Source organism: Zonotrichia leucophrys, chromosome 4, assembly GCF_028769735.1.
Source record: "Zonotrichia leucophrys gambelii isolate GWCS_2022_RI chromosome 4, RI_Zleu_2.0, whole genome shotgun sequence".
NCBI lineage: Eukaryota > Metazoa > Chordata > Aves > Passeriformes > Passerellidae > Zonotrichia > Zonotrichia leucophrys.
The window spans coordinates 25,633,133-25,661,105 of NC_088173.1; the positions used below are offsets into that span (position 1 = coordinate 25,633,133).

Consider the following 27,973-nt stretch of genomic DNA (forward strand, 5'->3'; position numbering starts at 1 on the left):
GACTATGGAGAAGAAAAAAGATACTCAGGGGAGGCTCAGGTGTGGGCAATGTCATTGCTCCCTGTGGGCTGGGCCTGACTGCAGCACTCCTGAGGAAGGCTCAGGGTGCAAACTGGCTTTGGCCAGTGGCTTGGGTGGGTATCTCTGACCCCCTGTCCCCTGCGGCAGAAACAGGGGGTCTTATTCACCCAAAGCCTGCGAGCTGGGGGCTCACAGGCAGCAGCTGAAAGGTAAGGATGCACTGGGGTACTTTGGTGCTCACACCTGAAGGTTTGAGTTGAAAAGCAAGATCTTTGTGCTGTTGCTTCAGAAGAGAAGGCAGAAAGAAACATTTTGTTGACTCAGAACATGGGAGGAAATCTCATTAGTTTTATTAGGCTGTATAAAGATATGAGCCCTATAGTTTGGACTCTGGAAAATGTGCAGCAGTAGGAATACTTTGACCCCAGTCTGTATGCCAGCATGGCCTGAGGCATCCATGAGGGGCTGAGCCCACAGCCTGTACGTGGAGTGGACTTTGGTGGGCACAGCGCCGTTTGCACGGGTGTAATCTGCCTGAAAGGAAGTCACTGCTGATTAACTCTGGCCATAACTGGGGTGAGGCTCAGGCCTCCTGTTTCTAAGATGTCTGAAGAGCACCCCAGCTCTGTGTTACAGGTAAGCCTGTGGGTGTATAAATGTGTGTGCACGTGGAACTGTATGGACAAAATTCCTTTACGTGGCAGTTGTGCCCTTAGCTCTGCAATTGACACAGCTACAGTGGTGTCCAAAGAGAGATGTGGATTTACATCAGCAGGAGATCTGGCTAGAGATATTCTAACAGAGGCCTTTTTTAAAAAAAGTATTTTATTTGAAAGAAGAAATAAATTTATTGTGTCTCAAGAGCACAGAAAGAGGACAATTGCTCTTCTTCAGATTTCAAACCAACGTCACCTCCCCCTTCTGAGTAAAATGTCAATGCTACTTTTCTGAAGCAGGACCCATATCTCTGGTCCTTCTCTAGATGGAGTTGGTTTTGCACCAAGATAGTGCCCTTATTTTTTTCAAAACAGCACAGAAAGCCTGGAAAGCTCCTTGTTTTCTAAATGCTTGTTTACTAAATGCAGCAAAAGGAGGCCTCTGCCTCAGCCCCTTGAATTTGGGAGCATGCCACAACCTGTGCTGAGAAAGCAGCATAACCAACCACAAATGGGGAAGAAGCAAAGGCAGACCCCTGGGGTTTCCTAATCTCCTCCCTCCCACGTGTGCAAACACAAACAAAATACAGGAAGAGGCCCAGGGGGAACTTCACAAGGTGCAGATGAGCATGGGGGAGCAGCAGTGGCATGGGCCTGTTGTTTCCCACTGCTGGGCAATGATTGACATCCACAGTGTTTGCTCAACTTCTCTTTACCACAGAAAAAAACCAGAGGAGGCACTTGTACCCCTCAAGGTGAAGGCTGCTCTCACTTTACCATCCCTCACAGAGAATGGGGCCCTCTGGGAGCATCTAATTGCAGCCTGGGGTGGCACTTGCTGGGTTGGGGTATGTGTAGATCACAGTCACATGAAATCAACCTGCGGAAGTGAAGTGGAAGAGTGTGTCGATGGCTCCCTTGTGTGTTTCCTTTGCTGGCAGGAGCAGATCCTGCTTCCTCCCAGAGCTGGGAAGGCTTTGTGTGCTGGGGAGAGGCATGCAGCCTCGCAGGGCATGCCAAGAAACACGGAGGGTTGGCCTGCTGCCCCACTGACACCTGAGGGACAGCTGAAGGACATCCTTTACCCAGCCCTGTGGCCATGAGGTTAGTGTGAGAGGGCCTGGGATTTACTGTCAGAGGAAAAGGGAGACATGTGGGTTAGTCAGGCAGCGCCTTTTCAAGGGAGGTGGTGAAGGAAGCACAAGAAAAGGGGGAAGGGCTTGGTTTGCCCTGCTCCCAGACCTTGCCAAGCTGGCCTTCATGGAGATGGGACAAAATGTCTTGTTTTATCTCATTTTTCAGGCTCTAACCTCTGCCACTGCAATGATGTAAGATGGGGGCTGAAAGAAAGAACATTGATTTAGTATGGTACAGTGCAGCAGGCACCGACATCACATCTGAGTCTGTAATGAAGTAGGATCTGTTTTTGGGATGGCACTGATAAATCCCATGTACTTCTGCTTCCTGGAAGACCTTTAAAAACCTATGCTTCTGTGGTTGCTCAGAGATGATGACAGATGATGCAAGACAGTGGAAACAGTGGTCAAGATCTGGCCCCTGGCAGAAACAGAGCTGATGGTCCCTTCATTCAGAGAGAGGAGTGGTGGCAGGATCTCCTGGTTCTTCCAGCACTGGAGGTGGGCTCTGCTGCTCAGAAATGGGTCTGTGTGGGCTCAGTATTCAAAAATGAAAGCCGGGGTGATCGATAAAATGGGGTAGAAACTGCCAGTTACCCTAGTTCTTAATAATTAACTGGAAGTCCTTTAATGAACTTAGTACCTGAGTGTGGAATTTGGAATCTGACCTTTACTACATCTAGATAAACAGTGTGGCCAAGCCTGTGGCTCTCTCTGCAAGCTCCACACTCTCAGCTCACTTCTTGGAGGTTCTCACACTTCATGCTGCAGTCAGGAGCTCGGCAGAGTCCAGCATGATTCTTCTTACCGTGCTGTTCCTTTGCATCATTTCCACCTACTCAGCCTCTGTGAAAGGTAGGTCTGTGCTGGGCTTGGTTCAGCTTCTGCCTCAGCAGAGGCAAAACCAGTGTGTGTATGCAGATCCCTGTTTTGCTTCAGAAAATTATCAGCTTTACTCAGACATGTTTGAGTAATACAAGATGCATTTACTAGCTAGGTTTAAGTGCTTGTGGCATTCCTCTCGGCAGAGGTGATGGAGGAGATGATGTTTTCAAGTGCACAGGGCCTGTGGTGGGACCAGGAGATCAGAGATCTTGAACTTGCTTAATCAGGACATACTGTGGGGGCACTGACTTCAAAGGGACTTTTCACACGCTCAGAAGTGAAACACATGGAGTGCTCTGTGGAGCAGAGCCAGGAAGTGCTCAGGGCTGCCCAGGTTTCAGCTTCTGAGCAGTTGACTCAGCTACCACTGAAGTCAGTAAGAAGCATCCTGTTAATTTCATGAGAACGTTGCTCTGTAGTAAGTCTTGAAAATCTGGATGTCTGCAGAAACCCTGTGAGCAGAGCTTTACTCAGGTGTCCTGACAAAGTCAAGGGTATGAAATCTTGGAGACTGTCTGCTTCAGCAGTGCCAATATATGAAGCAAGGAAAGGTGTCTGTAGTAGTGACTCTTCATGTACAACTTCACATTAAATTTAGAGGAGCAGCAACCTTATGAAATAAACTGAGTTTTTTAGTTTAATGAGGATGTCTTCATCATGAATGGAAGCAGAGGGAGCACAACATCCCGGGCCAAGCTGTTAAAAGGGCTGTAGAGATGCTCTCATGGGTGCCACCTCCTGCATTCTGCAGGGAATCCAGGACACTGTGTAAGCACAGAGCAGCAACCTTCCTTCTTCCCTGCCTCTATACGCCCTCATGACAGGAGTTATAAAGCAGAGAAATTTGCAAGCAGTGCCTTCACTTGTCAGTTTATTTCATGAGACTGCCACATTCAGTTTATGACTAGGTACCAATGTGCCACATTTCTGGTGTCTGATCTTCCCAGCTTCCCTTTAATATCAATTAAGCAAAGCTTCTTGATGTGAAGTAGTATTTGCTTGTCACATTCCCCAGGATACTGAGCAAGCATTTTCCCTTTAATTAGTCATCCCTTCAGCTCTGCCAGATTTCCTCTCTCTTGTGCAGAGGGATTGAGAGCTAAATTACTGGCCCAAAGGCCACTTAGGGCCTCAGGGTGAGAGCTGGGATTAGGATAAGTGTTCTACCTTTTCATCAGGCCACACTGCCTTTTGGAAATATTGAAACATTATTCTGTTTGATTCAGGTAGGTCAGCACACTTAAAACTTTCCTACTGCAGTTCCACTTGAAAAATATTTTCAAATAAGCGGATGGGGTTTGCTTTTTAAAGCTATCTGGTGTCAGAGATAGTGGCAAATATGATTTATGAAGGTAGAGCTAGCAAGTAGTTAGAGACACACATGCTGTGCATGCCATATGTATTAATAAAAGGCACAGGACTTGACAGCTGTCTCTGCTTATGCAGTGTAACCTTCTGTATTATACAGTATCATGATTTAATTATAGACTTGGCATGTTACCCTTAATGACAGACACTTAACGTTACTAGTCAAACTATGTGTTATGCCCTCCACCTTGGAAGCAGCACTTCTGACCCCCAGAGGGCTTGGCTGGGCTGCTGGCAGTCTGTGTGTCCGTCTCTCCTCCCTTCTCAGGCAGTGGGACACTTGCCATCAGCTGAAATGTCAATGGCTGCACAGGCAGCAAGGATCCCAGTGCTGTGCTGAATACAGAGGAAGGAGCTTCTAAAAGGGTCACTTTCTATTAAGAAAAGTTTCCATCAGAAAGGTGTTGCAATATTCCTGTCGGAATAGTACTGGTGTTTTCTTCGTGGAAGTCGGCATGAAAATTTAGTTGTGTTGTTTTGAGTACTGGTTCTGCTCAGTGACCCTGTGCCTCTGTCTGTCATCTGTCATCTCTCAGCCTGACCACACTCTTCATTTGTCTCTCTTGGGTTCCCCATTGCCACAGGGATAAGTGCTAACTCTTTGGAACTGCTTTCAATACTGCCTCATCCCCGCTGCTTCTCTTATCATCATCCACTCTTGGCCTACCCTTGCCCAGTCTGGCAACTAAAGGTGTCTTCTGCCCTGGTTCCTGCAGTGTTTTCTGTGTGTGAATTGGTAAAAGTTTTCAATACTTCATGTTCTTCTAGTTCCCAGGAATACTTTGCAATTATTGTTTTCTTTCATGACACTTGCAAGAAGGTCCTGCATCATTTGCTCATCTGTTTCCTTTAGGATGGAACAGCTCTATTGTATGTGGGGATAAGCAAATGCTAAAAGGGAGGAGGAGGGAAGGAACTCTTACAAAAGAAGAATAAAACCATGTATGTGTTCAGCTGTGGGGAAAGGAAGAGGGTAGATGAAAGGTGCTTTTAACTGAGAATAGGGAGGGAGCAAAACCATAACATGCACCTTAACTAATAAGACTTGTCTCTGAGCACCCAAATAATTTCTCTTGGATGTGCTATTCCCCTACTTTTTTCCTTTAGATGGGACTGTGTTTAGAATGCACCTAGTGGGTGGTATTCCTAAAATCTCAGCCAATACTAAGTCCTTTGCACTGCAGTTTCTGCTGCAAATCAAGGACATTTTGAACCAGGAAGCAACTGGCTCCAAGGCACTGCCGGGAATCTGTCCCTGAAAGGCATAGCCACCTCTGAGCAGGCACTGAGCACCCTCTACTCTCAGGGGTAAGGTAGCTTCAAAGCAGGGAACTGGGGAAGGAAATTGGCTAGGAAATTCACAGTAAACCTCCAAGAAGGGTTACATGCCTCTTGGTGACTTTGTTTTGAAACAGACACACAAGACATGCAAAACCAGACAGCCCCATTGTGCCAACATGAATCCTTCAACCTCCCTGGGAAAAAATTAATAGTTACAGCTTTGGCCTCTCATGTGTGAGCAGGCTGAGCCCACTGGGATCATCAGACTTGCTGCACCACATCCCCAGCTGGCATAAAGTCTGTTTAGTTCTGTAACTTTGCCAGTTTACCCAACTTGCAGATTAAACTTGCTGGAGTGTCCATTTTGCTCAAGAAAACGTTCTTTGAAGCTGACCTTAATCCACTGCTATGGTATCTGAGTGAACAGGGAAACAATGTGATGCAAAGTCTTAATGAAGCAGGGGTTTTGAACTCTTTAAGAACTGCAGAATGTATCCATACAGCCATGATGGAACTACCCGGTACACCCACCTAAATGGGCTTTAAAATATTAAAGTGAAATAAGACTGATTTTCCTTTCTAACAATGCAGTGATTTGAAGCTTATGTAAGTGAGTCAGATAAAACAGAGGGGTATAACATAAATCAGGATAGCCTGATGAATCTCTGCAGGGGGCTTTGAAGACACTGATTCCATTACAGCATGCTTAAGAATTTTTCTGAGCTGTTGTGGGAGATTTTTCTTCTTTCCTCTGCCCTTCCCTGCACTTGTCATAAGATTGAGATGCATGTCCCTGAGGACAGCACTTTGTGTTTCTTAGATTAACTCTGTTATGAACTTGTTTCTGCTCTGTACCTCCTGAACTCCATGAAGAAATCTCCTGTGCATTCAGTGGTGCAGCATTTGGGTGTGTGAGGCTGGTGCTGTGCTGCTTACAGATAGCACCTAAGGTCACTCTGTGTGTGTTTGCTTTGAGAATGTTAAGAGCACTTAGTGTACAGCCAGCTTATTTTCCCTTCTCTTCCCTTTTACGTTCATTAAAATATATAAATTAACAAAAGAGACACAGCTATGGGAACAATTATTTAGTTGAAAGAACAAGAGCTTAATTATTTTATCTAAAAATACATTCTTAATGTTTTCATCACACTCATGTCACCCTTGGGCAAGTCTCTCCATGGAAAGATTCCCAATAAATGTGCAAGAGATGCAGAGAATTATTTATGTTGGCCCCAACAAATTGCATCAGTGCATTTCACATTGCTAAGCTCACAAATTGTGTGATTATTGACAGTATTTTGAGTTACAAATAATTTTGGATTAATTTGTAATGCTAACATAGCTGAAGAAAAGAATCTGACAGTCTTAAAGAGCTAGAAAACCTTTCTTATGTTAAATATGTATGATCAGTGTCAACTTAATCACAAAAAACCCCAGCTGCTTCAAGTGAGACAGCCTCTGTAATCAGGAGTAGCAGGATCAGTCCCATAAATCTTTTGCTTGTAATTAAATTTTTAATTTTTCTAAAGGTTTCTTAGAGAAAATGGTAGATTATGAGAGTTAGTCAATTCTAAAATGCTGTTTGTTTTTCCTTTCCAAACAGGGCACACTACTGGGCCCAGCCTAAATAATGACAAGCTATATAAGTTTGCTTACTCAGCTGAAGTCTATGTTGATCAAGTGAAAGCATCCCTGCAGAAAAGTGCAGGATATCGGATTTCTTCTGGTGTGGATGTCAACCTCTTATGGAGAAATCCTGACAATGATGATGACCAGCTGGTCAAAATTACGGTAATTATTGCCTTCAGACAACTTAAAACATACCCAATCTTTTCTGCACTTATCTAGCTGCTGATCTAATCTCAGAGAACTCACTTTCAGAACACAAGCTAAACTTTTTATTCTCGAGTCTCGTCAACTAAACCCAGCTGCTTTGATGACCTAGTTCCTATAGATTTCACAAGTAACTATGTAACATCATAAGCCAGCACTTCAGAATGTCTCCTGTATTTAGAAATTGCTTCATACAGCACCTATAGCTTCAAGCAACTGGTGTGCAAGCCCTTACCTGAGGGGCAATATGTTGTCCTCAGTTGTAACTGTAAATATTTTTAAATAGAAACTGGGTTTGGTACTTAGCTCTCTGGTGACATTTTCTGGGACTTATTTCCCCAGTGGAGAGCACTGGCTTCTTCTGTAAACTTTGACATAGTAATCATGGAAGATTAATAATCAGAACCAGAAATGCAGAAAGAAAGAACATTGATTGTGTGATTTCGTCTATCTACTCTACTCCAGGCCAATTCTACACTGCTCTCTACATTAATTTTCTCTGCTTTTGCTTTGCTAGATGAAAGATGTTCAGGTTGAAAATGTGAATGAGCGTCCAGCTGATAAAAACATCTTCAAAGGGAAAAGCACGGAGAAGATCATCGGCAAAGAGTATCTGGAGGCTTTGCAGAGGCCCATAATGGTTGAGCTAGTTCGTGGAAAAGTAAGAGCCTGTCTTTTAAAATTCAGTCCCTAAGGAAACATGACAGAAATCTTTTGTTATAGACTTGAAGAATTTACCAGTTCACCATTCACTCAGTGTTTTTAATAAGCCATTGTGTCCTATCATTCTGTGCGCAATACAATAGTTGAGAACAGACTGTAATTTACCTTCTAGCCCAAGCCTAGAAGAACACCACACAATGGGGAAGTAAAGCACAGATTGTCCACAAAGATAGGTACACATGTATATGCAAAATTGCTGTGTGGGATTTGTGCTATTGACTTCAGCCAGGGAAGGATTTTGTCCAAGATCTGAAGGCAGAAAAGCAGATACAATTTGTCATGAGGGATGTTCTACTGAGTCTGTGAGGAACTCAGTAGAGTGTTAATCACTTTAAACCCTTATCAAGTATTTTACCAGGATTGCTTTTCCTAGCTCCTTGGTTTTCTTATTTACTTCTGTGTCACCTGCCAAGTTAATGAACTTGATGCTGAAAGAGCTACAGCCTTATATGTTTTTCCCCCACTGGGAGACAGTCTCCAAAGTGTCCCCCTTTCTCTAACACACTTCCTCTGGGAAGGGAATTCAAGTACATCCATCCCACTCTCTTTTCCCCTACAGAGCTGCTTATGAGAGCTGCCCTTGTACTCAGCCTACTCTTGTGGCCAGGGAGTGGTGGGGCTCAAGCCATGGCTGCTTCTGCCTCCTGCCCCTGGTCCTTCACCCTCCTGTTGCTTGTGGCATTGGGCCAAGAGCCCCATTTTCCCCTCTGCAGCCCGGGCAATGCTCAGCAGGTGGGGCAGGAGGGGCTGTGAGAAAGGAGGAAGGTTGAAGGTCACACTCCCTTTTCCGTCTGCAGAGCGCAGTGAGAGCTGTGACACTCTATCCCGGCAGGATCTTTACCTCCTGCTGTAAATAGGCACTGAGCACATACCCTGGCTGCCAGCTCAGCCTGCTGAATTGCAGCTGCTGTCAGACCTGCTCAGTAACTTTCAGACTCAGCCTTGTCATCAGTTTTACACAACATAAAAAGAAACAGGACAGCGCTGGCTGTGAACTGCACACATCCCTACATGAGAACAGAGGTACCAGAAGAACACAGAATGCATCTGCTCCTCATACATTGCACACTTTCATATGCTAAGGCTATGATGTAGTATTAAAAACTTGAGCTTTTTCTCAGGTGATAGGGTCTATATGCTCCTTTTATGATTTCTTTGTGGTATGACAATTTCAACCCTGGCACAGTAATTTCACTTTTCAGGGTTACCCCAAGATAACATACTGGTTGTACTTACAGTTCCAGATAAAGGGGCATTTCTAAAGCACCTTGAATGCAGAGTGGAGGTGCAAAGTCTTGTTACCAGAGGAGAGGCTCAAGCACAATAGTTGACCCATGAAGTGCAAAGGTTGTGATATGTTTGACACGTCATTGAAGTCATTCTATCTGTGATTTATCTATGATTCATCCTGAGTTTTTGTAACCTGTGATTAAAGTGCAACAGATATTATGCCCCTGTGGGGAGTGATTACCTGAGGATTATGCAGAAAAATGAGTCACCTGTGGAAGTATGAAAAGTTTCCCATTTTCCATCTAAATTCTCTCTAATTCCAGGAGGAGAGATGCTCACTGCACTGAAACTGTACTTAGGTTCAGCTGAAGGCCAAAATGTGTTTGTACAGTTATTGCCAGGCCCTGCAGCCTCCGCAGTTTGCTCAAAATAAGCAAATAACATCCAGATTCAAAGTAAAGGTTTTTCTAGAGTGGATCCTCACTATTCTTTTCTAATTTAACCAGATTTGTTACACACTTTTGAATGCTTACTATATGTTTGTTTTTTTGTTTTTTTTTTTCAATTCCTACAGATCAAAACCTTCTACTCATATCAAAATGAACCTGGTTTTACTCAGAACATTAAGAGAGGTCTGGCTAGCCTTTTCCAGCTGCAGCTGCACTCTGGCTCTTCCCGTGAGGTATGGTGCTCTATCAGACAAGATTATCATCACATGAGGAACAGGCAGAGCCTGATCTCCTCTGGAAGGCAGACCTGTGGTTCCTGCTGACTTCAGAAAGAGTGAACTGTGATAGAAATCAGTCCTTTGATAACGTTTGAGATTAGGGCCTTAAGGACAGTCTTCTGCATATTTGGTGGCACCAATCAAATCACTGCAATTAGCATAAAGAAGTAGTGCAATCCATTTGATTTAAAATGCCTTTATAAATCTAGCACAATTTGGTAATAAACCACTTTAAACCAGGTCACTATAAAAGTGATTATACTGCTCTTTAAAGTTGGCTGATTCCTAAATTCAATTTAGTGGAATCCCATTCTAAATCCAAGTACCCACACGAAGTCAGCACTGATTTAGCTGCATCCATTCAAGTTGCCTTCCATTGTTATATTTCTAAACCTGTCCCCTTAAACAAAGCTCAAATTTAACTCAAACTTGTGAGTATAGTGTAAGCTGCCTGGTATTTCCTAATTATTTGGTTTAAACAGCCATTGTTATTTTTCTTCCTAGCCATCTAATGAGCAGTACCCCTGCCAATCCAAAGCAGATAGTTAGAACTACTGACATCCTCAAAACTGTTAAATAAACCCAAGCAGTACAGCATCTCAGGTACAGGATTCCAGCAGTAGAGAAAATGCTTCATCTTTGGAAGGTGTTGGGGGGGTCCCAACACCTTCCAAAGATAAATTCAAGAAATTGTCCTAATCTAACTCTCTTTTCCAAGGTGGACATTTCTGGGAAATGTGATACTACTTACCATGTGCGGCAAGATCAAGTGACTAAAATAAAAGACCTGGACTCCTGTGAAATAGAAAAGAAAGGATTTACCAGCCACAACAAGGTATGATTTCTTTAACAAAATAAAATCTATTCTTCCTATTTAAAATATATTCTTAGCAGCCACTACTCATCTTCTCAGAAGTCCTTCTAGCATTAGAGGAAACAAATTCTGTATGTAAATTTTGTAGTTTTACTAGCCCAAATGTCACATGTAGTTCCCATGGAGAGAACAGGGAATGGATTCTCCTGTAGTGCAAACCACTTTGGCTCAGCTGATACAGATACAGTCATAGTGATAATAGTAAGTTTTTCCCCATCTGCTGTAAATGCTAGGCAAGATGCTGACTCCTGAAAGGAGCCTGGTTAGGCTTGCCTGGAAGGTCAGAGGCTTCCCTCATGCACAGGTGTAATACAGGAGATGTGCCATAGGGGTAAATGAAGCCCTACTACAGCCCTAGTGGTCCTCCACTGTTAGTAAATGGCTTTCCAAGTAGTCACTGCTGAGGACAGGCTGGACACCTGCTGGAGGCACTGGGATTCTCCACATCAGAAACTGACCTTTCTCATCTCAGAGAAGTACAAAGACACCACACACTCTCTTAATAACTGCCTTAACATTATGACTGGGTTGCCCATTTTCACACTTCAAAGACATCATCTTGTTTACAAAACAAGAAGCAAAGACAGCCTCCTTGTTTGATCTGTGAACATGACAATCTGTTCATTGGTCTGTTTGATTGTGAACATGACAATCTTATTTACAAGACATTTCTCTGGAAAAGATTCTTATCTTATTTAAAGCATATCTTAAACTAAATGTCGTACTGGGTATTTTCTCAGTTGCAGCCTGCTCCTACTGTCCTGGTACTCTGGTACATACTAAATTTGAAGCACATGGTGTAGAAGTGAGTGGCTACTTACTGCAGAGGGAATAATTGAAAACCTGGTTCATAGGCTTGAGATGCCTGCCTATATGCACCTTCCTCATATGGCTCTGCTTCATTCCAAGTCTTGCCTTCATTTGGAACAGTGAGCTCTTTTCCTATGTTGTTTGTTGAATAACCCGCTTTCTGTTTTATTTTTTAATTATTTTCAGATCTTGGATATCAGTACAAAAGCCACATCTGCTACAGTTTATGTGCTGGAAGACAGTTTCATTAAATCCATTAAGGCAGAAGAAAATTTTGTTTTCGCCCTGAATTACCGACGAAAAACAGGTGCCAAAATAGTTTCAAAGTAAGTTGGGCAATTGGGCTGTCATTGATGGTGGAGGACTAGTGCTTCAAGTTAGGTTACATGTGTAGGTTTTATAGAATTAAGATCTAAGGCTGTGAACTCTCCAGGATTTAGGTCTCTTTTTTATCCATATACAGGTCCAACTGTGCCAGGTACCAGGTCCAACTTTGATTAAGGGTTCTACCACACCACAAATAATAAATAATGGCTTTTATAAGAAGTTAACAGGCAACAGCAGGAATTGGCCATACCCTCTTAATCTGCCCCTTAGTGCTATAGGTTTTCTGTCGTCTCATTTCTCAAGAAATACTTCTGATGGATTTCCATTTCTAGCATATGAAAGTTTGGAAGCATAGAAAATAAAATCTACTGCATAGAAAGGAAACAACAGTGAAACCTAGATCTGTGTTAGACTCCAGACTCCAAAGCACTGAAAATGTGGAGATACTCGTAAAAGATAAATAATTCAGGCAACTCGGTAATAATAGATATTTAAAAGAAAAAGTACATTCAAAAATTTCATTTTCTAGATCTTTTAAGAACAAATATATGAAACATTTCAGAATGTATGTGAATACTGAAGGCTGTTTATCAAATATAACAAATCTGTGCTTTAGAAAGTCTCTCACACAGGTAATTTATTGCACATAACTCTAGCAGTAATTTTGCTGGTATCAATTACTTCTGTTACCTTAAAAGCCCCACAGACTTGCCATGTTCTGAACATTTTAAAATAAGAATTCAGTCAGTCTGCATTCTACATTTTTTAGTCTGTGGAGGGGTTTTTTGTTTCCCCTTGGTGTGATTTCTGCATCTGTGTGCTGATGGTTGGGCTCTGATGGTGTCCTCACTGTGTGGATGTGCAGGCAGAGGCTGGAGCTGAAGTCAGTCCAAGCTGGGACGGGACTGATCGCTGCAAAGCAAGTCGCTGGTGTGATCAAGACCTTGGACCCCAATTATGTTGCCATTGCCCTGGAAGCAGAGCCAGTGAAATCCGAATGCAAAAAGTGCCCTTCAGTAAGTAAACACAGGTTCATTGGACATCACGTTGCTTAGCTGAGCAGGACAAGTGTGAAAGCAAATTTTCTGTCCAAGCAAGAACTAGGACAGGTCCAGCAGAGCAATATAAAATGCACCCTGGAGTAGGGAGTACAGAAGTGTTGCAATGGTGCTCACCCCACAAGAGTGTCGTAAGATCTACCACTAAAAGTTCCAACACTTTTGCTCTCTTTTAAAGACTGCAATATTTCTCCAGATCACTAGAAAATACAGCACCCTGTTGTTTTATCTCACCTTGCCAGCCTTTAGCTGGGTGCACCTTATTTCCTCTGGGTGAAAATTAATTTTAAGATTGCTGACTGGTGTTTATAAACAGTTTTATCATGGAGGAGCTGATCTGTTCCTAGGATTCAAGTTCTTTAGCCATTCCTCAGGCAGGCTAAGCATTTGTTGGTGGTATATTTAATGTCTTCTTACTACCTGACCCCGAGGAAGTCTTTTGTTTTAAGGATTTTATAGGTATTTTGCAAGTATAAAATGGGGCTTTAGTATTCTTGGGGAGTCCAATAATGTTCTCATTTTTCCCTGGGAAAAACATTGCCTTGTTTTTTTTATATTTAAGACATCTGAAGGCTAAGAGCATGACAGTGTAAATGCATCATCTTTTGTTTTACTAATGATGTTCATCATAAGCTAAATAGATTACTACAGTGATTTTTAGCAAACAGTATTAATGCTATTACCATTGAGGAATGAATGGGAACATTAAGAATCATTATTCTCTAGTGTTGATAAGCAAGATATAGTTTCTATTCAGCACACCGAATTTTAGTCCTCCCAAGATACTCCTTATGAGCACAAATATGTTCCTGTATTGGAACTTTTGCTTTTTATTATTATTTGGAAGTAGCATTACACTGTAATAATTTTTACATTACACTGTAATATCTAATGCTTGTTGAGCCACAGGGAAGACCAAAAACACATATTTGGACAATATGGAAATGATGCTGCCTGTGTGCTAGGGCAGTTCTAACAGGGAATATCAAGGCATCTTAAACAGAGTAGGGACAGATGGTTTTTCCTTGATTCTGCCTGTCGGGGTTTGTGCTGACCAATTTGTCACTTGGGACTGAGCTTGTCATAACTGTTATAATTTTCAGACCAAGATAACAAACACAGGGTATAATTCCAGAGCACTGCCTGGGGACTGACCTATGTCATTATAAACCTAATGGCATGGGGAGAATGAAGTTCTGCTTTCTCACTGTATTTTTCAGTAACTGCTATGAAAAGATGGGCTCTATAAACAGAACACTGTATCCAAAGCAGCAACATAGCATATGCTACTTATATTTCATGGTATACATTAATGCCCTGCTGACATGCTATGCCTTAGGGTTTTACATTCTCAAAGCCCTTTTTAAATTGTAACAGGTCTTATCTCTATCTTTATGAATTTGATAAAATAATCATTACTACCCTCATTTCCCAGATGGCAGCACTAGCTTCTCTGAGGTTATGGCAAATGTTTGCACTTAAAATCAGGTCTAGATTTCTATGTTAAGACAAAATAAAGCATGCTCTTTTCAGAGGAGCTCATGTATGTTACACTCTTTTATGCTCATGGTTCCTATGGGGAAGGATTCTTGCCCCTTCTGAAGGTGAGATGGGTTTGTTCTGTCTTGTGCAGCCACCCTTTGTACATTGGTAAGCAGCTGTCATACACAGACATTCAAAACCGACTCCTGCTCAGTTTAGAATCTCTTGGTTTGGTTGGAGTTTTCCTGGAGTGCCCCCAAGACCTCTGTTCTGATCTCTCTGTCAGAGAAACACAGGTCTGTGTCCACACTGAATTGCCATGTGGAAGTGTGTGCATCTTGTGCCTGAATGTTTGGGTTTTTAAATCCAAACTGCCTGACATTCACATCAGGAGAATGAGGGCCCTCAGAAAAGTCACCTGTGAATGGTGTTCTTAATGCCATGGTCACTGCAGGAGATGGCAGCTGCTCCTGAGCACCCACCAAAGGAAGGATTGGTCTCCACTCTCTTTTTCTTGAGATAGCTCCAGCTTGCATCTCCCACCTTGCTTGTCTCTAGGGTATGGGCCAAACTGCCTAAGAGCAGCCCACACAGCTGGGCTCTGCACAGGAGAAAATGTAGGAGTAATGAGGTTAGAGGGTTTTTTTTGCTAGACTGTGGTGCAACTTCAACAGGGGGAATAAAAAGTGACCTATATATTTATCCAATTTCAGTTAATAATAGCAACACTGACCTTGGTGCTAAGCACTAATTACCAGTTGAGGTTAAAAGACCCATCTGTGCCTCAGAACATGAGCTCCTCCCAGCTGGTCATTAATCCTCAGGAAATATCCTATGTCTCAATCATTGTTGCCTAATTATTGTTTGTTACAGTCAATAGAAGTTGCACTCTGTACTGATGAATGATACTTCTAATTGCCAGCAGGTTCAAGTGCTATTGCCCAACACAAAATCCACAGAGGGGAACTATTTTAGTGAAGGTCAGATGGGTGCTACTTTTATTTCCCACTCAGGAAAACTGCAGTAAAGACTGTTGCAAAGAACAGCTGAGTTTTCACCAAGGAATGTTCTCGATAACTTGAGATAACAGAGGCAAAGGCAAGGGAGAGAAGAAAGGTCAAAATACTGGCACCAGTTTCTTATGGGAGTGTATCTGGAAGGACAGATATGGGTGCTTTGCTACCATGTTGGCTTGTTCAGGTAAAAAATGTGATGTGGGAATAAATACAGCAGCCATCATCCTACCTTTTATTTTGTACAATAGCTACAAATCCCTTTTTATGAAAGTTTATGAAAAAAAATGGGAATAACTTCTTGGATATTTAATCTTGTTCTGTACTAACCCAAAATTACCATCTTCTCAAAAAACATGATTAATTAGTGGATTGGGGATTGTGCATCTCCCCTTTTTTTTTTTTAAGTCTACTTAGGAAAAAATGGGAACATAAGGTAAACACAATATTCACCAGAAAGCGCAGTAAATTTGCAAGAGAAGAGATTTCCCTTTATTCCAGTTACAGTATAAATAAATTTTATTGTTCCAAAAGAGATTGCAGTGAAGGTCATGTACAACATCAGGAAAATAATAAAGAGTTGGAAGAGAGACAGCTATAGAAAGATTTCTAAGATATTTGTGCTGGGATATCATAAGTTACTTAATACTGAGCTAAAGGATCATAGGTCTGTTGGATTGCAGCTACTTTGAGCAACAGCATTTGCTCAAAGTAGCTGAAATCATATCAGCATTTATTTAGTTAGATTTTCAGAACTGAAGCTATAATCTGAGAGATTTCACAAAATATGAATTGTTTTGCAGCTTTCTGAGCACTGGAAGAACATCAGAGAACAAATGCATCCTGACAAACTTTCCAAACCTGATGCAGCAAAAAGCTTTTTGTCCTTCATTCAGAACATCAGGAAAGCTACGAAGGAGGAGATACTGAAAATTATTAAAAGTGAAAATAAAGAGCTTCTGTAAGTTACCATGAACAAGCTAAATTACTGAAAAATGCACAAGGGCAAATTGCATACAAAGAGATTGAGTTCTGCTGGTGATGTCCTAGCAATGCAAACCCAGTGTTCAGTACTGTCTACAGGAAAAGGATTTTTTTAAAAGTTATGTTTGTTCTTGTAATATAATAAATTTTCAGCCACCAGGGTTGTATCTGCAGTGCAAGGCCAACATAGTTTGTCGTTTAGCCAAAGGTTCTCAAACCAAATGGTTGTTCTGAAACACCTTATAACTTGTTCTTGACTTCCCACTGGTTTCCTTCAATAGGAAATACAACAAAGAAGTATTCCCAGGCAACATTGATGCCTGGGAATTGTCCAAGTATTAGAGTTTGGTTGTGAACAGCATGCACACTGAAACTTGAGAGTTGAAAAGCGTTTCTGAGTCATATGGTTGGGATCTTTCAAATAAATTATAGCAATGGAGATAAACCTGAGAGTCACTTAGGAAGCATAGAAGCCTTTTCTCTATGTTTCATTGTGCATGCAGTACTAAAACACTTCTTTAAAACTACAGCCTTTTCCTGTAAACTTTAATACACTTGTGATGGTTGGGTTTTTAAACTTATTTTGGTCCCTTATTTGCATAAATTAAAATACTATCCATGGATATGAATCTGTGTACCATTTTGAGGTGAAAGTTCAGGGACACTTTTTCCAACAAGAGTAAAAGATTCTCCTACTTGCAATGAAGAGCTGTTTCAGTACATAAGCTTCTTTCTCTCAATATGCAGCCAAGTCTTTTCAGTATTGACTGGCTCATTGCAAGGATGTGTTCATTTAATTTGCACTTCTTTGTAGTCCACAGGTAGTGGATGCTGTAACCTCAGCTCAGACCCCAGAATCACTGGAGGCCATGCTGGAGTTTCTTGACTTTAAGGATGCAAGCACTTTTATCCTGCAGGAGCGGTTCCTGTATGCCTGTGGATTTGCTTCTCACCCCAGTGAAACGCTCCTGAAATCATTAACTGTAAGTCCAACGACAAAACAAACACAACAGAGCTAATATTCTTATGCCTTGTCCCAGCCAAAGGGGAAGAGAAGAAGAAACAACTGTTGCTGTTTCTAATTTTCCTTTCTTTATGCCTTCCAAGGTTTCCTATAAGTGTGCTATTAACACAGAGCCTGCAAGCAACAAATATTCCTATGTCCAGACTGAAAGTCTAGTTACTTTGTAAAATATTACCAAAATCCATTACTTGAAAAAGAAACATAATACTGAATGTTAAGAAAATAATTTGAGGATTGTTTGATTGTTGCATTATGAAAGTTCTGTAATCAGAACTGTAAATCCCCCCTTTTTTTCCCGAATGAATCTACTTGAGACACTGAATGTAACTGAAGGTGAAAATGGCACTGAGTTATTATATGTAATATATATGTAATGATAGAGCTGTGCTGTGCTTAGCCTGAGCCCAGGCCATTGTGGTAATCACTGCCCTTGCACTGCATGATTTTTCACAGAAAATGAGGGAACCTGTCAAACCCACAGCAGTGTGGTTTGTCACGTTTACTCTGAGACACTAAACAGCTTTGCTTTTGCATGACAGGAGAAGTTCAAGGGGGATGTCGCCAGTCAAGAAATCAGAGAAACTCTTGTCATTGTCATGGGAGCGCTCATTAGAAAGCTGTGTGACAGGGACGGCTGCAAGCTGCCAGTGAGTATCTGATGGTCACTGCTGCCCAGATTCTGGTCTGCAACACACAGCACCGATCCCTGGTGACATTACTGGGGGAGCATGACAGACATGGGAAGCAGATTCTCCCACTTAAAATAAGTCCATGAACTCCTATATTTGATAGAGGATTGTATTTTTTTTAACAATGACCTATACTTTTGTCAGATTTAGGCTTTAATCTTGTCTCTTCCCATTTCTGTGGCTGAACCTGTCAGCAGAAGCAGTGCTTGTGCTGTCTTGTCCAAAAGCTTTGCATATCCTCAGAGAAACACTGGCCAACTCAGGGTCTGTTTATTATTTGCAATCATCTTAGGTTATTTCACCTCTGTAAAGAAAATTCATTGATTCAAATATTCAACTGTGCCCTGAACATGCATAGAAGGAGGAAGACTTTTACTCTGAGCATGAACTGAGTAGATGCTGGTGTTAGAGGATGAGAATGATCAGACAAGGCTGCTGGATCTGTGTTGTTCAGCACTGCAGCACACCACTGAAAACTTACAAAGCCCTTTTAATTACCTGAACAGGCCCTTTTAATCTCCCTTGTTAATTGCCCAGTAGTTTTATAATATCATGTTCTGAGGCACTGAAGAACACTTCCCTTGCCTTTTTTTGTGGGAACTTGTTGGCCCCACAAGGAGGACCTGTGAAGTCCCTGAATCAGGTCAGGAGCAGCTGGCAAGTGATAAAACTCTGGATCAGGTGTCACTGTGGCTGCAGTCACTTTGGTTATGCTTGAAGGAAGCCATCAATGTACAAATGAAACCTTTGCTACCCCTGTGCCACAAAACATGCCAGAACCCAGCCCTGCCCCTTCTGCTCCTGCAAGGGGAAAAAGGGGGGTTTATGATCACCATTGAATGTGCTGTTGATTTTCCTAGGCTGTTGCGGAAGCCAAAAGGTTGATTCTGAATAGGCTGGAGAAGGCCAGCAAAGATGACAACGTGCAGATGTACCTGCTGGCACTGAAGAACGCACTCCTTCCCGAAGCAATTCCAGTGCTCCTGAAGTATGCCGAGTCAGGAGAAGGGCCAATCAGCAGCCTTGCTGCCACTGCCTTGCAGAGATACGATCCTTCTTTTCTCACCAAAGAGGTAAGAAAATATACTGCCCAAGAAAAGAAGCGCAGGAGACTGTATTAAAAATAAAGAGTAAATTCACAGAATTCATTTCTTGTCATCACCGACATGGACAGTGAGGTTGAGTCCAATCTCAGTAAGTTTGCTGATGGCACCAAGCTGTGTGGTGCAGTCAACATGCTGAAGGCAAGGAATGGACTGGTGGACTCGTGCTAGCCAGCCCTTGGCTCCAGGGTCACACACAGCCACCAAAGGCTGCCTGCAGTCTGCGGGGAGAACCGGGCTCTGCTCGCCAGAGGGAGCACTTGGGCATCTGTGCAGCTCTGTTCTTCCTTGTGTTTTCACACAGGGAGAGCACACAAAGTAAGAGAAGGGTAAAATAGCTGCATTTTACCCTGCAGCCTCTAAAAATAGGAAAAGACATAGAAAACAGTGGGACAAGAGGTCCTTCCTCTGCTGCATTACCTTGTATTCCATTTCATACCTGCTGGCCATCAGGATTGAGGCTGTCCGGGTGCTGCTCTGCAATGAGCATATAGGAGGCCATTCAGTGGGACTACATGGCTTTCCACAAATTCCCATGTGACAAAGATGTGTCACAATCTTCTCAGGGACACGCCACCACAGGCACTATCTAGAAAATTAAAATAACAATATTCTTGGTTTTTAAAGTACATGTTTCCTTAACAGTCAAGAAAATCTCTGTCTTACCACTGCCGTATTTGTTCTTAGTGCTGCTACTTATTTACAGCCCTGCTTTAAAACCAGTGTGTAAGGCTGTATTTGGTCTGTGGCTCAGAGAACATAACAGATGTCCCACTTGTCCTTGTGGTCACTGAGCTATACATGTCTCAACATTCCAAAAGGACCATGAAAAACATGATGCTGAAAATATATCCTTATGTATTAGCCTTAGCTATGGAGCTAACTAATCTAACTTAAGCTGATATTATAAACGACATTCCAACCTGTACTTTGCCCAGTCATCTGCATGAACACTGAGTGAATAATGTGTTTCCTGACCAGGTGAAGGAAACAATGAACAGGATATACCACCAGACTCGCAAAATCCACGAAAAGACAGTGAGAACCACAGCAGCTGCCATCCTCTTAAACAGTAACCCATCCTACATGGAAGTGAAAAACATCCTGCTCTCCATTGGGGAACTGCCTATGGAGATGAACAAGTACATGCTGTCCATGATCCAAGATATACTGCGCTTTGAAATGCCTTCCAGGTACATTAAGTTCAGTGTAAATAAATACAGCCCTTCCTTACAGAGAACACACAGGTTCTCATGAATTACTAAAACTTAAGGAGAGTATAAAGGAATATCTTATTTTTATGTCCCTTGTATTGTTATTTCAAAATAACTCCCTTAATTTCAATGTCATTATTTTAATAGCTATTCACATTTTCACAGGTACAAAAAATAATTGGGCATCTGACTTGCATTACTGTGAAAAATGTCTTCTGTCTCTCAAATGGTCCCTTGCTTCTGTATTTTCAAAACCAGTGATGTGGAAAAATTTTAAACATCAGAGTGTGAGAATGAAAATAATCAATGTATATCTTCTTGAAACCATTAATTTTCAAGCGAGATCTTTGCTTGCCTTTCTTCCTATGACTGCAGGGAGTACCTGAAATTGAAAGAGAGACTGGGTTATGGCAGATTTTTAGTGGGAAAAGGTTAGGGTTTGGAAGACCCTCTTTCCAACTGGGAAATTCACCCTCTCAAATTTGATCTTTCTATGAAAAAGTAATGCATGGTACTGTAACATTTTTGTATCTCAGTGGGTCTGTTTGTTTGTTTTGAAATCCCACAGCAAAACAGTTCGGCAAGTTCTGAAGGACATGCGTGCCCATAACTACGATCGCTTCTCCAAGATGGGCTCTTCCTCTGCCTACACTGGATATATCACACGTATGTAACCATGAAACTGCCTTTGAACCCTCTTTGTATTCCCCAACATTTCATTAATCCACTAGTGTAGTCACAGGTATCTTCTTTCTTTTTCAATTAAGGTGGTCCTGATGTGTCATCCACATACAGCCTCGACATCCTCTACTCTGGCTCTGGCATTTTACGGAGAAGTAACATGAACATCCGTGTTTTTGACAGAAGCACTGACCTTCATGCCATCCAGGTAACTGCCACACTGTGCACAATAACTTAGCCAGGATGTGGTCCTTTTTTCACAGCTTCTAAATCACTTCAGCTAATGCTTAAGACCATAAGGCTTGCTGCACTGGGCAGACAACAAGCCAATAACAGGGGAAAACCCCACAATGTGGCATAAGTTGCCATAAACAAAACAAGTGTTTTGTTTTTCATCATACATTGTAGTCTGCGTCTGTGTAAAGCCTACGCCGTTTCTCTGATGTAATCAGTAAAAGCTTTGTGAGTTTGTAAAATCAGGTCCCAGTTCAGGTTATGTCACAGAAGGGAAATTCAAGGAGTAGATCAAATGTACAAATCAAAGAGATTTTAATGTCTGTGTTTTAGAATTTTCTTGTTATTGGCAAGAATCTTCAGTATTATAACTCTTCTAAATTTATGCAGGACAAAAATATTGCAGTGGAACACCTTTGGTCTTTCCTCCCAACTGTCCCTGAAACATAGTTATATGCATTAAGGAAAATGTGTTTGAAGGAAAACTTATCTTAGGATTATGATCTGCGTGTGGGTAAATCCTGCTCAGCACCTAAAGGGCAAAAACATGGCATGAGATTATTTTATTTTCCATTTTTCTAAGTACTCTTCCTAGTTCCATTAAGTCTTACCCTCATACCTTTTCCACTACAACTACATAAATTAGAATTAGGCATTTAGACATAAAGAAAATATGTGGTGTTGTTAATAGTCTGAGTCAGGCAGCATTTTCTCATTGATTCTGTATCACTGTTCCTTCATAGGTGGTTCTCGAAGCTCAGGGTCTGGAGTCCATAATAGCTGCAACTCCTGATGAAGGCGAGGAAAACCTGGACTCCTTTGCTGGCATGTCAGCCATTCTGTTTGGTTTCCAGCTGAGACCAGTGACATTTTTCCAAGGGTATGGTGATTTAATGTCTAAAATGCTCTCGGCAACTGGAGATCCCATGAATGTGGTGAAAGGACTTGTCCTCCTCACAGATTTCTTACAGGTACTAACAGCACACTGTTTGCTTCTTTTTCTGTCTCTTAAGCACAGATGGTTCCTCCCCCACACTGCTATTGTAGGACACCTTATTTTCTTTATTCTCAATGCTGAAACTTGACCAGTGTTACACAGGTTACCTTTACTAGGAGAGCAATAGAAAAGTCATGGGTATTTAAAACCAGAATGAAATTACATGAAAAGCAACCTAGAACAAAGGTGAGAACAGATATTCTAGAAAATAAACCAGAAACTTAACAAAAGCAAATGCAACTGAGTTTCCTGTTGCAAACTCATGTTGCTCTCAGCTATGACCTCCCCTCCCACAGTTGCTTGTAATACACTCTTGTCCCATATGACCACCTAAGTTTTCCTCTTCACGAGTTGTCCAGGGACCTTGTGTCCAGTTAGGCAATAATTGTCAGGTGAATGAATCAGAGAAGTGTCCTTCAAAGAACAATGCTAAGAGGTCCAAATTTCAACTGTTTATTTCTAGATAAAACAAGCAATTAAAATGAGGATTACACAGTTTTTATGCAACTGTCATCCCAAATGATTTGCTAACTTTGTGCTTAAATAGATTTACATTGAAATATAGCTGGCTACATAATGTGTTATTGGAGGACTAAGAATCTAGACATCTCTCTCAAAGTGCAGGGTCAGCATCTTTGCTCTTCCCAAGCTGACATCTCCTTAGGACCTGTGGATTTAACAGCTGTACTCAGCTCACAAAACATCTGCAGTCTCAAACTTTACTTTTGGCTTTTCCCATTTAATTCTTGACCAAAGAAAATGCCAGAATTAGATGATAAGAGAATCCACTCTGCTCAAAATTACACAGAAACACCCTCTGCACATGACAGGTTTTCCCATCCAGAACCCAGCTCAGCTCCTTCTAATGGTATTTTAAGTCCAGAGGGCTTCCCAAGTAGTGCCCAAATTGGCTAACTAAAGCTCATTCCAGCAGTGCTTTACAGTTCACACGCAGATTATGGGCAAAAACTTTGCTGTGACCTATTTAACAAACAGACCGCAGAGGTGAGAAAGATAATCATGTCTAGTCCTGAGCACAGGGAGCATTTAGAGAACTAAATATTTCCAACTGCTGTGCATGCACGAAGCTCCAGACATACTCTGGCTGAATCAGCTGGCTGGGCACCCCTAGAGCTCTGCTCGCCAGCAAATTCTCCACTCCTTGCCTTTGGAGAGCCTCTCAAAAGTCTGGGGCAGCCAGGGCTGGGACTGTGAGCCATTTTTAACAATATCAGGGTGCAGGGTTTTCAGTCAGTCACTGCCTTTTTGGAAGCCTTGGCAGCAGTGTCTTACCTCCACACCCCACAAGAGCAGGAATGGTTTAAAGCACTGTTGAACACAGCTTCAGGCTGAGCTCCCTTTTAAGCACAGCCCATCTTTCTAAGAATGGTCTTATAGCTACACTCCCACTCAACAGCACATCAACATGGTTTTGGCACTTCCCTGTGGCCACAGTTTGAGGGCTAAGAATAACCCAGAAGTTATATTCCTGCTAGAAAATAAACAGCTCTCATAAAACTATTTTCGAGACTCCTAGGTCACCTGCATTAAAGTTCAGCAGTGTTAATAGTTCTCCTAGGCAACACGCCTGCCACAAGCCCAGAGAAATGAAATACTGTATTGATAGGTCAGAGAAGCCATTTGAAAGCCAGACCCCAGTGGAAGGTAGCCAGTTCCCAGAGAAGTGCTTGTTGCAGCCATCTCTATGTTGCATTACAGTAAGATTGCATTACAGTGCAATACATAAAGACACGTTAAAGACACTTTCTTATTGAAACATGGCACATTTCAGCATTTTAAACAGTAAAAAATGACTGATTCTGATCTTGTGGGTCACATTTTCCACTGCAAATGGGACACAAAGCTTAAAATAGGAAAGCAAAGGAAAATACTTCTCCTTAGGAGGCTGGGTCTCTGTGATTTACACCTCCCATCAGCCTGGATTGGATTTGCACATGAGACGAGGGACAGGCTGAGCTATAAATAAGGAAATAGATGAGCTAGTAAAACACAAGACAAGTGCTCCTTAACTTCTCTGCTGGTTTCAGTGACAAATACAGCTTAATTCTAGGTAGCATTTAAGTCTTGAACCATGCAGCCTTTGTAAACCCAGCCTACTTTAATATTCTTGGATGCAATGTGACAATACATCTAAAAATATCTGCTCCTCTGGTTGTGTGTACTATCTCTGCCAGCATGTATACTGTTACCTCCTCACTCATTAGCAGCTACCCACCAATCCAGTCCCAATTAAGAGCAAAGTAAAATAAAGTAAAACAAGCTTTGTGTCTACACCTAAACAGACCAACAAGGGAAGCGTTTTATGTCTCATTGCAGTCAGTATAAAAACTCCCTTTGATTTCAGAAAGGTTTCAGTTTCAATCCATGATTTTAACTTGGATGAAAATAAGAAATCAGAGCATCATATAACCACACTTGCTGGGGTCACGCTGGATTTATAAGCCACAGCCAGCCCACTGCATTCTTTAAATCTCAAGCCCACTTTAGCAGCAACTGACTGCCAAGATGGCTCTGCCAAGCTGGTTCTGTCAAGGAAATAATTTCAAGGATAATTAACTTACCCTAAAAGGTGAAGTAAGCATGTACAGCTACCATAATTATCCGAGTCTTCGATTACAGCTGGATAACTTTAATGTTCTGAACAAAACCCTTCCCTGATGTTGCTCCTTGCTATAGGGATTAGGAAGCTAGACTGACTCTCTGCTTGCTTCTTTCTTAAATCTTGGGACAGCATTAGTTGGAGCCACTGGACTACTGAATAGCTAAGAAGAGAATAGAGTCTTCTAGGGTGCCTTGACATCAAAAAGGGACAGGAAATTCATATTCCCATATATCCTATAAAGGCCTGCAACATCACAGGTGCTGAGAATACCACAGGCACAGAACTCTGAGAGGAGAGAGAAAACCATCTGTGAGACTGAAGAAGGTGTCCTGTATATGAGACACATGATCAAAAGAAGCTTTTCCCCAATTAATATTTCTTTTAAAATGGTGAATTAATCCACTAGTTCTTAGGGAAGCAGGACAAATATGTAAAGAGAGATAGATTACCAAGCTGGGTAAACCCTGAAATCTTGGCTGTGTGTCAAACCTTAAAAGGAATTAACTGCCATGACCCTGTGCTACATTACCATTTCCAAAATTGACTTCATGGATGTGTTTCCAGTCCAGCCTTACAGGTTTCATGAAGCCATGAGCACATTTGATATTTGTTAGAAAATGCATTTAATGCCAATTAAGGTGCATTAGCTGATGGGTTTGGCCACCCAGCCACTGAAGACGTAATTCCTGTCATATGGTGGGTTTGGAGCCACTGCACAAGTGGCAGCATCCCACTGCCAGTACAGGGGTGCTGGTCACTCTGCACTGCACCTGTGCTGGGCTTCCAGCAAGCAGTTCAGTCTGATTCAGCTGGACTGCTGTCACAGCCTCCGTGGGGCTCGTGTGGTAGCTCTTGAGACATGATATTCCCTGCAGTGACACTCTGTGCAGAAATGATGCCAGCTGGCACACAGGGGAGAGGGGAAGGATGCAAAGTGCCTTGCTGTAGCTTCATCCCATTTCTGGGGGAGGAAGGTGCATCAGGATGTTTTGTCCATCCTTTCAGAAAATCCTTCTATTCCTTTTTGTTCCTGCAAAATGGCAAGTGGTGTGAGTGCAGGACCAAAGGGAATAAGGAAACCTCAGAGGTGTGCAGTCAGTAACCTGTGCTTTGCCATGGCTCCAGGAAATCCAGCTGCAGTCTGGGCCCACAGCCAGTGCAGAGTTCATGGGTGGGCTGGCCATCGACATCTCTGGAGGGATGGAGTTCAGCCTGTGGTACCGGGAATCCAAAACCAACGTCAAGAACCGGTGAGATACCCCCAGCACACACTGTAGCTGTAGGCACCTTAGGCTTCTGAGCCAAGGTAGCACCAATGACACAAATTTAAATATGAAAGACCTTGCAGATGAGTTAGAATTAAGCAACTAAATAAATAGAATGAAATAGTTATGTGCATGGGAGAATGTCTGTACTTCTCTATTCCTTTCCACCTGGATAATACCAGTTCCCACTGGTCTTGTGTGAATTTATATACCTTTAGGTGAAGAACAGGCTGCTTTGAGGGCAGTTTTTGTTTGTGTGGTAGGACTATTTGTAATTCAATTTCCTCTTTTTTAATGTGTTTTGAAACAATTGTAATGCCTAATTTTTTTTTGTAGGGTAGCCATGTTTGTAGCTGGTAACACCGAGGTGGATTCCTTCTTTGTAAAAACTGGTATGGAAACCACTTTGGAAACAGAAACAGCTTTAGACTTCATCTCCACAGTGCAGTTTTCACAGTACCCATTTTTGGTCTGTATGCAGATGGATAGAGTGGACTCTCCATTCAGGTAAGAACTAAGAGCACACACTTTCTGAAGGGTCTTTCCAGCTAGCTGCTGGAACTTTTGGTTTTCACAGACACGAGATTATCCACTGAGGCCAAATTCCAGCCTAACACAATGAAGTGCAGTGCAGGCTGTTACACACACTGACCTCTCTGCTAACCTGTTCCTCCCTGAGATTCAGAAATAACCTTTCTGAAGATCACAACTGATCAGCTCTGAATGTGCACTTCAGTCCAATTTTTTAATTTGATTTTGCAAGTGAATTAACTGAAGTGGCAGGACAGTAGTGCCCTTGTGTGCAATCAGTTCTGATGGCGACCTCAGGTTTTGCCAGCAGTAGTTCTCTATTATGCTGTTGAGAAAGGAAGTGCAAAGCCATACATGAGCTGAAGTGGAAAGCTCTCATCATCTGCTATTTACTCATGTCAACAAAAGTACCTGGTCTGGTACTCCTGCAGCCATTGTGTTCTATCATACTTTATTAAGGCACCATTTTTCCTGAAAACTAAACAACTGTGCAATAAGGTTAAAAAGATGCTCTTCAGTAGCCAAAGAATGATGATCAAATTTGCCTTATTGGGTATACTGCTCTCTCCTAATCCCTATTTGCTAACACCTAAGGAAGGTAACATTTGTAGAGCCTGTGCCAGATTTCCCTTCAGGTTTTTCTCATCTGAAAGATTGTTAAAAACCTGAGTATTTTAAGGCTTTGAGAACCTTCAGGAAATCCTAAGAAAACAGTGTCTGCTATTCTGCAGCTACTAAAACATCTGCTGCTTCTGTCTGCTGACTGTGGAAGGGCCACCTGGCCCGTGTGCTAGGGTTTGGTAGCGGGGTGCAAGCTGTGCCCAGACGTGCTGGTGGCAGAGCCGGTGCTGTGTCTTTGCAGGACGCACATGACCAAGTACGAGAGCCTGCCCTCCGGCAGGCGCTACACGGCCCGGAGGGGCAAGGCAGCCACGCTGGCCGGGAACGAATACCCCCTGCACCAGGAGAACTCCAACATGTGCAAGAAGGTGTTTGGCGCCAAGTCGGACTCTGCTGGCGGCTGGTTTTGAAAGCAGCGCCTGGGCTCCTGCTTTCCTGCGCCCCTCAGTGACTTCGGCCTGCACACACCTTACCAGCGTGGAGCTTGACCCTGCACTGCTGCATTAATGGGAAATTTGCCATTGATTTCAACGGGCCAGCATCAAACTCTCAGTGTGTGCACAGTGTTTACATATTAACCTGT

At 42.4% G+C, this 27,973-nt stretch overlaps 1 protein-coding gene across 2 annotated transcripts; it reads left to right on the forward strand.

Annotated features, from left to right (window-relative positions):
• Positions 1–106: 106 nt before the first annotated feature.
• On the forward strand, positions 107–27,963 carry MTTP (microsomal triglyceride transfer protein). Of its 2 annotated transcripts, XM_064712272.1 has the most exons (21): positions 107–230; positions 1,619–1,781; positions 1,980–2,314; positions 2,497–2,668; positions 6,951–7,138; positions 7,698–7,841; positions 9,708–9,815; positions 10,579–10,695; positions 11,731–11,870; positions 12,737–12,887; positions 16,228–16,385; positions 17,223–17,391; positions 17,972–18,079; positions 18,982–19,194; positions 20,206–20,417; positions 21,007–21,104; positions 21,206–21,327; positions 22,097–22,324; positions 26,099–26,223; positions 26,575–26,745; positions 27,632–27,963. In XM_064712272.1, exons 3-21 carry the CDS (start codon positions 2,195–2,197, stop codon positions 27,798–27,800), a joined length of 2,913 nt encoding a protein of 970 aa, XP_064568342.1. In that variant the 5' UTR covers positions 107–230; positions 1,619–1,781; positions 1,980–2,194; the 3' UTR covers positions 27,801–27,963. The 2 variants fall into 2 exon arrangements, with proteins under 2 accessions (XP_064568342.1, XP_064568341.1); XM_064712271.1 differs by lacking the exons at positions 107–230; positions 1,619–1,781; positions 1,980–2,314; positions 2,497–2,668 and having other exon boundaries at positions 7,044–7,138.
• The last annotated feature ends 10 nt before the right edge of the window (positions 27,964–27,973 follow it).